Source organism: Solanum stenotomum, chromosome 6 (genome assembly GCF_019186545.1).
Source record: "Solanum stenotomum isolate F172 chromosome 6, ASM1918654v1, whole genome shotgun sequence".
Classification (NCBI taxonomy): domain Eukaryota; kingdom Viridiplantae; phylum Streptophyta; class Magnoliopsida; order Solanales; family Solanaceae; genus Solanum; species Solanum stenotomum.
This window is the reverse complement of record NC_064287.1, coordinates 46407327-46417021: the sequence shown is the minus strand read 5'-3', so window position 1 is coordinate 46417021 and position 9695 is coordinate 46407327. Positions and strand designations below refer to the sequence as shown.

The following is a 9695-nucleotide window of genomic DNA, read 5'->3' as shown; positions in this document are numbered from 1 at the left end:
CAAAAAAATTTATGTCCACGTGGACACATATATATGTTTAAAATACGGTATTAAATAGTCTAGGGGTAATAGGTCCACATGAAAGTTTGGTATCGTAACAACAAATTCGGCCAAAGTTGGGGTATTTTTCAAACCCTTATCCCTATTTATTACTTTTTCTATTTTACTTTGTTTGTCATAATTCGTTTTTCACTTGGTGTCTGGTATCCACAGAGCCCGATTAAATTTGAATTTGTACTAGAAAGTCCCACATTGAAGGGTAAACCGCTTCCTAATAAAAGTGACTTTGTATCCTGGAAAACTCAAATTTGAAATCTTTAATTAAGGATGGAGGAGTATTTACTACTCTACCACAATCCTTACGTAGTTTACACACGATCAAACACATTCGCACAAATTCAAACAAAAAAAATATTACTCAAAAGAGGAAGAAGAAAAGTAGAAGAAGGCATCTTATTGTAAAGGCAATAAACAATATTCATTATAATCCTAATAATTAAATACCGTATCAAGTATGATTCTGACATTTCACGTTCTACGTATTTTGTCACGTTTTTCATTTGTTTCATGAAGTTAATTAATTAATTGTATCAACTAGTCCACATAAATCCACTATATTAATATCACTGCACATTCATTGTTGTCTCCCTCTCCTCCATATATATAAAAATAAATATATCTTCATCTAAATTATCTTTCATTATATAGTCCCATAGTGGGTCGCTTTGAAACATCAAAAATAAAAAATACCCACAAATTTTCTTGATAAAATTTTCACAAACTATGGGTACTAAGAAAGTTTTGGTCTTATTGGTGTTTTCTATGTTCATGTTTTTTTCTTTAGGGCACGAAGAAGAGTGTCTGAATCCATTTTTGATTGATCAAAATATTTTCGCGAAAGATTATATTATAAATTTAGCGAATAATGTTGAGACAGTCAAATGGATGAAGAAGATAAGGAGACAAATTCATGAGAATCCGGAACTTGCTTATGAAGAATTTATGACAAGTGCTTTGATTAGAGAGGAACTTGATCGGATGGGAGTTAAATACCGGTGGCCGGTGGCTAAGACCGGCGTTGTTGCAGCCATCGGCTCCGGTAAGCCGCCGTTTGTTGCTCTTAGAGCTGATATGGATGCTTTGCCTATTCAGGTTAGTAATTATTTTGAACTCTCATATACGACCTCTGTCCTTAATTACTTGTCCATTTTTGTATTGACACACCTATTAAGAAAACAATGATTGACATAGTGAGTTTACCATTTTACCCCTATTAATTATAAAGTAGATGAATTAAAAATTTAAAATTTTCAAGAAGTTCTAATTTTTTCAAAGTAATTAATTAAGGGTATAATAAGTAAAAAAAAGTTGTCTTTTTTTATTTGTCAAAATAGACAAGTAATTAAGGACAATTAAAAGAAAAAAAATGGAAAAGTAATTAAGGACAAATGGAGTAGTTAATTAAGTTTGTTTTTGTGAAATTGATTTTTTATACTATATGTTTCTATAATAGTATTTTGATATAGCATTAAATTCAAATAAAAATATTATTGTAAAAGATTTGACGGTGCAATTTGATGTCCGTTGGAATTTCATTCTTGCTATTAAATGTTAGTTGAAGTAGATCTAAGACAATTTTGTGGGCGAGAAAATGAAAAAAAAAATTAATATTTCTTCCATTTCAAAATAGTTATTATGTTTTATTTTTTGAAGTTAATTAATTTGATTAATATTTAAAATTAAAAATATATGTATATTCAAAATTTATATAAAAAATATCAGTATAAATTGTAGTTTCTCTTATATTAATATATAACAAAAAAATGTATTTTAAAATATTAATAAAAATTTATATTGTTTAACTCTGGTAAAAAGTTGTAATAGTTGTGGTAGTTTACTTACCCTTTTGGTCAGAAATAGCAGCGGCGGCGACATTTCAGCCATGAATGGAATTTATAAGTCAAACCTTATTTTTATTTTTTCTGACCACATTCACTATAGTACGTGGGACATATTTTAAATTTATTACTCCCTCCGTCCCTATTTACTTGTCCATATTTCCTTTTTTGGTTGTCCCTATTTAGTTGTCCATTTTGGCAAATCAAGAAAGGACAACAAATTTTTTCTTATTATACCCTTATTTACACTTCTTGAAAATTGTAAAAGTATATGTTGTTTCCTTCCAATTTATTTCACTTTACTTCAAATAAGTGGTTATAATTTTGAAGTGAAAAGTTGTCATAAGGGTAAAATTGTAACTTCACTATGCTAATCATTGTTACCTTAATCTGTATGTCATTTCTAAAGTGGACAACTAAAAAGGGACGGAGGGAGTACCTCTTTCTTCGTACCATGTGAAAAGAATATCAACCATTTATATCAACACTTCTTTGATATAAAAATTACATTGCTAATACTTTTTCTTTGAAGATCAAGAAATATAATCAAGACCTTTCCATAACATATAAAATCATCTCATTATAACGGCCTAGCTAATTTGTTAACTTTTGGAACCGTTTTTCATATTATTTTATGTTTTTTATAATAACATTGCATTATAACAGTAAAAGAATATCAGACAACCAACACGATTATAAAGAGATTTGACTGTGTCTGCGTATAGGAATTGTCAAAATGGGAACACAAGAGCAAAATTGATGGCAAAATGCATGCTTGTGCTCATGATGCACATACCACAATGCTTCTTGGTGCTGCTAAAATATTACAACAACTCCAACACAATTTACAGGTAACTAACTACAAAAACCTTCATCTAAGGCCAAAATTTTCGTTGGAGTACTAATCGAATTCATCGTTCATGCATATATACAGGGTACGGTTGTGTTAATTTTTCAACCCGCGGAGGAACGAGGGTACGGGGCTAAAGATATGATAGATGAGGGTGTTCTTGAAAATGTAGAAGCCATATTTGGTATGCATTTAGTACATAAGTATTCAAGTGGTGTAGTTGCATCTAGGCCTGGTGAATTTTTAGCTGGATGTGGAAGTTTTAAAGCAACAATTAGAGGCAAAGGAGGACATGCTGCTATACCACAAGATACTGTTGATCCTATTTTGGCTGCTTCTACTGCTGTTATTAGTTTGCAAAGTATTGTGTCAAGAGAGGCTGATCCTCTTGAATCACAGGTAATTAATAGTATTAGTTATATTTCGCTTACGTTTGGTCGTAAATTTTGAAGTTTGAAACTTGAAAATTTGAGTTTTTGAAGTTGTTATTGTTGGAATATGACGTTTTGTGAGTGGAAGTACCAAAAACTGGTCTGGAAATTTGAAAATTAGATTTTCAGTAACTGATCAAATTTTATGGCCAAACAGATATTTCGAGATAAAATTATATTTCACTCATATTTCGTCATAGATTTTGAAGTTGAAACTTGAAATTTGAAAAATTGAGTTTTTCTGAGTGAAAGTCCTATAAACTAGTATGGGAATTTAAAAATATTTGCAGATTAGATTTTCAGTATCTGATCAAATTTTACGGTCAAACAGATATTTGCAGATAAATTGTATTTCATTCATATTTCGTCATAGATATTGAAGTTGAAACATGAAATTTGAAAATTTGAGTTTTTCTTGAATGAAAGTCCAATAAACTGGTATGGGAACTTAAAAGTATTTGAAGATTAGATTTTCAGTATCTGATCAAATTTTATGGCTAGACAAATATGTGAAGAGAGTATTTCAAAAAAATCTATGATTAAATGTTAGCTTCATTTTGAAACTAATTTTTTTTTTTTTTTTAGAGGATAACAAAGAGTTTGTGTAATTTTTGTAGGTTGTTTCTGTGGCTATGATTCAAGGGGGGTCATCATTTAATGTCATACCAGATTCAGCTACAATTTCTGGGACTTATAGAGCATTTAGTAAGAAGAGTTTCTATGGTTTGAGGAAAAGAATTGAAGAGGTAATTAACTTAATTTCATCTAGCTCAATTTATATGACACACTTTTCTTTTTAGTATCTGATAATAATTTAGTTTTAAGTTTTCTATTTCACCTTGAATGATTGCTTTTATTGCTACTTAATTTGATGTTTAAGGTTATAAGTTTTAAATATATATTTCTCTTTTATAAGGTTGGTCAAATATATATATTTACACAAAAATTCTAAGGGGTCGTTTGGTTTGAAAACAAGTTATGATGGGATTAGTTATGATGAGATAAGTTATGATGGGATTAGTTATGATGGGATAAGTTATGATGAAGTTATTTTTTATTGAGTGTTTGGTTTGTTGTATTCAAAATAATATGTATTGCATAAATTTTAAGAACAAGTTATTTGTTACAAAATTACCCTTCACTTTATTTAGTTTTTTGTAGTTTCTTTGCAAGCTTTAATTATTCATTTTAAAAAAAAATAAAATTTGCATCTTATTTAGTTTAAATATTTTTGTGTGTGCATTCCCACTATGGTACCGTATGTATTGAAAAATAATTTTTTTTCTTATTTAGCTTAAAAATAGAATTTCCATCTTAAGTTTGTTAAAGTAAAAGAGGATTTGTGAGAAATCAAAAAATATAAATAAACATAAGAATTAGTCAAATATACTCATTAATAAAAACTATATTTATATAGTGTAATTTTTAATAGAAACATATGAAAAATTATCATAAAAATAAGGAGTAGTGAATATTATTAAACATGATATTAAAAATAATATTGGAGGAGAGGGGGGGGGGGGGGGGGGGGGGGGGGGGGGGNATTTTTGTTTAGTGAAAAAACAAATTTATAATAAGATATGTACTATGATTTTGCATTACATAATATATATTTTTTAGTAATGAGTTTTTTTTTTATTGTAAAAGAATTTATTGTACTACGATTAAGGAGGTTGAAGACTTTCAAAAATAGTTATACATAAATGTGAAAAGTGAGGTATAAATAGAATATAAGTTATGATGAGATAAGTTATGTTGGAATAAGTAATGTTGGGATTAGTTATGATGAGATAAGTTGTGTTAAGATTATTTCTTATTGAGTGTTTGATTTGTTGTATTAAAACAATATATATTGCATAAATTTTAAGAACAAGTTGTTTGTTTACAAAATTACCCTTCCTTTTATTTAGTTTTTAATATTTTTTTTGCAAACTTTAATTATTTATTTTTTAAAATTAAACCTTTATTTTATTTAGCTTAAATATTTTTATTTATGCATTCTCATGGTAAGTACCATATGTATTTAAAAATAAAACTTTTTTCTTATTTAGCTTAAAAATAGAATTTTCCTCTTTAAGTTTTATTAAAGTGAAAGAAGATTTATGGGAAATCAAAATATAAATAAACATAAGAATTAGTCAAATAAATTCATAAATAAAAATTATATTTATATAGTGTAATTTTTTAATAGAAAAATATTAATGATTATCATAAAAATAAGAAGTAATGAATATTAGTATACATGATATTAAAAATAATGTAAATATAAATAAATGTGAAAAATGATGTATACAAGGGGTTTAAAGGGATATAGTTGTCATTTTCCTATTCTATCCCGGGATAAATTATCCCGGGATTACTATACCACCAAATAGGAGGGAAAACTTATCCCGATACTAATTCCTAATCCTGGGATAAGTTATCCCAAGCTTTCCAACCAAACAAGGAAATAAAGGTTACTTAAAATTTATCCCGAAATTAACACTCCCTATCCATCACACCAAACGACCCCTAAGGATGATTCTATGGGCAAAAAATTTATATTGCTTGAAATGTCAAACTAGGATTACTTTATAAGTCAACATTTGTTTTTCTTTAATTTATGATAAATTATTTATCCAATGCCTCAAATTTCAAACTTCAAACTTCAAACAATAGGATTGCTTCACAAGTCAACATATGTTTTTTTTTTTCATAATTCAATGTATTTTGACTTAAAATATTTTGTATCCAATGATAAATTTATATTATTAATTTGATGAAAAATTCAGATCGTACGAGCACAAGCAGCTGTACATAGATGTACGGTGGAGATTGACTTTGATGGTCGTGAAAATCCAACACTTCCTCCAACTATAAACAATGAGAAAATATATGAACATGCTCGAAAAGTATCGAAAATGATCGTTGGAGAGGAAAACTATAAATTAGCACCTAGTTTTATGGGAAGTGAAGATTTTTCTGTGTTTTTAGAGAAGGTCCCTGGATCATTATTCTTTTTGGGAACAAAAAATGAAAAGATTGGTGCAATTTATCCTCCACATAATCCAAATTTCTTCATTGATGAAGATGTTCTTCCAATTGGAGCAGCAATTCATGCAACTTTTGCATATACATACCTTTTAAATTCTACAAATAAGTGTACTAATTCCCATTCTTCTTATTAGGAATCATGTAAAACATTCTTTAGTTTTTTGTGTTTTTTTTTTGTATGTTACATCTATATATGATCATTAGTTCTAGTCCAATTTTCTTTAATTTCTTACTTATGATTTATTAAGTAATATGTTAAAGGTTAATATGAAAGACAATGTATGTGTGTATCTCTTTGTATATCATGTATATATTCATGAAAATCTATGTGACATAGTGAGTGACATACAATAATATATATGATGTACACATGTAATATACGTTATCATAATAATATTTTCAAGTCAATTTCAACTGAAAATTTGATTCAAAATTAGTTTAAATCACTTCATATTTTCCTCAAATTTTGTGTATAGTTAATTATATAGGTGTTCCCTATAAAATTCACTCACACCCATCAAGTTGTGTATGTGATGTACAATGTTATACATGATATACACACAAATTCCAATGTTGAGTTTGAGCTTGTTCATTGTAGAAAATAAAGTTAATCTATTGGTTTTGAAGGATAGGGTTGAATCTAACATTTGAGACGACATTATAAGGATATCAAATTTGATTTGATTTGGAGCAACCTGAATCAATTTTAAAGGAAAAATGTGTTGCTAAAATTTTTACACAACAATTGTCAGAATTTTTGGCTAAATTAAATAAATCACCAATTTTCAGCCATAAATATTGAAAAGATCCGGAAGATACATCAGAATTGTGCACAGAATTGTAACAATCACTATAACTTGTTGTCAAGAAAGTCTTGCCTAATATCAAATAAAAAATCTTGACAATCCACCATAGTTTTGCTGCCGATTCTTGTAAAACAATTATTTTTTGTACTATTTTTATAAAATTGTGGTAACGAAAAATTCTATTTATACAAATCACCTAAAAAGACAATTACTTGACTTTCTTATTGGGTCAAACTCAAATATGATGTTTACAAGCCCAAATCTCTTTTCACCAATTCCATGGATGACATACGAATGAACTTTAAAAATATAGGTATTTAGATTAGTTACTCTTCGTTTCTATTTATTTGACAAATTTATTAAGAAAACAATGATTGGTATAATGAGATAATCATAGAATCCCAAACATATTTACTGGTTGGGTATTTGTCATGAATTTTTTACCATAAATGATTTTTCCTTCTTGTAGGTAAAAGTGTATGACTCTATCAATACAGGTTCATTCTTTCTAACTCGGTAGCATTCACAATGTAGTTCTAGATGCTTTGAGAGTTTTTGTAGGGAGAGAAATAGTTCACACAAGTTATCACTTGTGTAGACCTCTTTTTATTCTGACTAAATTGTGTGAGGTTACTTTTCTCAGTATTGTGTAGTCTCATATTTATATTGTGAATTGCTCATCTTTGTTGTGGACGTATGTCGATTGATTGAACCGTATTAAATGTGTGTCTTTTGGTATATTTCTCGTCTGTCTTCTTACTCATGATTTTTCGAGGTTCGCTTTGCTAGCTTTCATATGACATCTAATTATTTCCGACCTAACATTACTCACAATATTTTTCAAAGATATTAACTCAATGTTAATAAATTGAGGGTATAATAGGAAATTTCTTTTGTCCTTCCTTGATTTGTCAAAAATGACAAGTAAAAATAGAAATCAAATTAAAATATATTTCACAAGTAAATAGAAACAGAGAGAGTATTAATGGATTGGTTGGACCTACTGGTAATTCTGGTCGTTTGATGGTGGTGATTCATTAGGTGAAATTTTGAAAAGTTATTTTTATAGTTGTATTACAAGTGTATGAAATATAAACATAGTTGTAATACGATTCAAATTTAATATTATACAATGTTATAAATTTGGTTGTTATTATTTCACAACAAATATAATATATTTGTAACACTGTAAAGTAGTTTAAATTGTACTTGAATATTTGAAACTCACATCTTCTACTTATAATACATTTGTATTATAAATATTTTAATGATATATTCCCGATGTACATTTAAAATGTCTATGATATGCATGATATATTGAATTAAAAAGATATTACAATTTTCGTTTATTTTTCTCTCTTATTAGCGGTGTTAAAAATGTATCATACTTAAATTTTAAATATTCAAATACTATTTATATGTGTTATTATATCAAATTTGTGTTAGAATATATTACATACGTAGTTTGTTATGAGTAAATTTTAGGAATAGCAAAGAGAAAATGACCAAAAACCCCTCCAATATATAGCCGGATTTCCAACTACATACTCATACTTCACGGGGGTCCTATTACCCCCTTGGACTATTTTAAAGTGAAACTATTTGCTCCCTAAATGTTGATGTGGCAAAGAAGGTGTAGTTCACTTTCTTTGGGAGAGTGAGAGATAAAAAGATAATTACAATATTAACTTTATAAATATTTAATTTATTTCACATTAATATTCTATTTTTTTTAAGAAAAGAAGAAATTATGTTTCCTTTTATTCTTTTTATCTTCTTTATCTTTTCCCTTTAATCTTCATCAGATCCATAGATACTGGTGGCTCACCTCGACCATCAGGTCACCGCCCTCCTCAACCTTTCATCACTAAGTCTCATCTTCAAATCACATATTTTTCGTCATATCTCCATTTTTCTAAACTTTGAAAATTTGTTGGTTGCTCAAAATCAAAATTAAAAGTTAGAAGAATGGAACTTTAGACTAGCCATTAATGGAGGAGTTCACTAAGTAATAGATTTGATCAATGGAGAAGAATTCATTAAAGGAATCATTTGGTTTTGATGAAGAAGACAGACTTATTGAAATTGTTGTAAACATCAATTGAGTTTCTCATATCAATCTTTGAGAAATGTTATAATAGCGGAAGAAGAAGCAATTATCAGTCATAGAGTTCTTAGAACGAGATTTCCTAGTGTTTAGAATTTCGATGAAGGTTGAAATGCGGTAGTCGTCAAATCCGTAGAAGCTTTCAAAGAAAAAGAAACGGAGGAATGGAAAAGACGGAGAAAAAGAGAAGATGAAAATATAAAACAAAAAAAGTAAAATATAAAATAATAATTAATTTTTTTTTATATAAAAAAAGGTAAATATTACGTGGCAGCGCATGTTGACCACTGCCTAATACAATTTGGGTGTGAGTCATCTGTAGGGGACTAGATATTTCACTTTTAAAAGGTTCAGGGGAGGTGATAGGACCCTCATGAAGAATAAGTGTGTAGTTGAGAATTCGGTAATAGCTTTGGAGGGAGGGGGGGCGGGGGGGTTTGCTATTTGTACTGTATAACAAACATAGTTTATGTGGAACATCTGATGGGTGTCTGTGTCTATGAAAATTGTGTTTATATATATATATATGTTTTTTGTGTTAGGCTAGAGTGGCGAGCGAGATTAGGAGAT

At 28.5% G+C, this 9695-nt stretch overlaps 1 protein-coding gene across 1 annotated transcript; it reads left to right on the top strand.

Annotated features, from left to right (window-relative positions):
* Nucleotides 1-768: 768 nt before the first annotated feature.
* Nucleotides 769-6540, top strand: LOC125867843 (IAA-amino acid hydrolase ILR1-like 4). Its single transcript, XM_049548436.1, has 5 exons — nt 769-1152; nt 2624-2749; nt 2833-3147; nt 3797-3925; nt 5951-6540. Exons 1-5 carry the CDS (start codon nt 784-786, stop codon nt 6344-6346), a joined length of 1335 nt encoding a protein of 444 aa, XP_049404393.1. The 5' UTR covers nt 769-783; the 3' UTR covers nt 6347-6540.
* The last annotated feature ends 3155 nt before the right edge of the window (nt 6541-9695 follow it).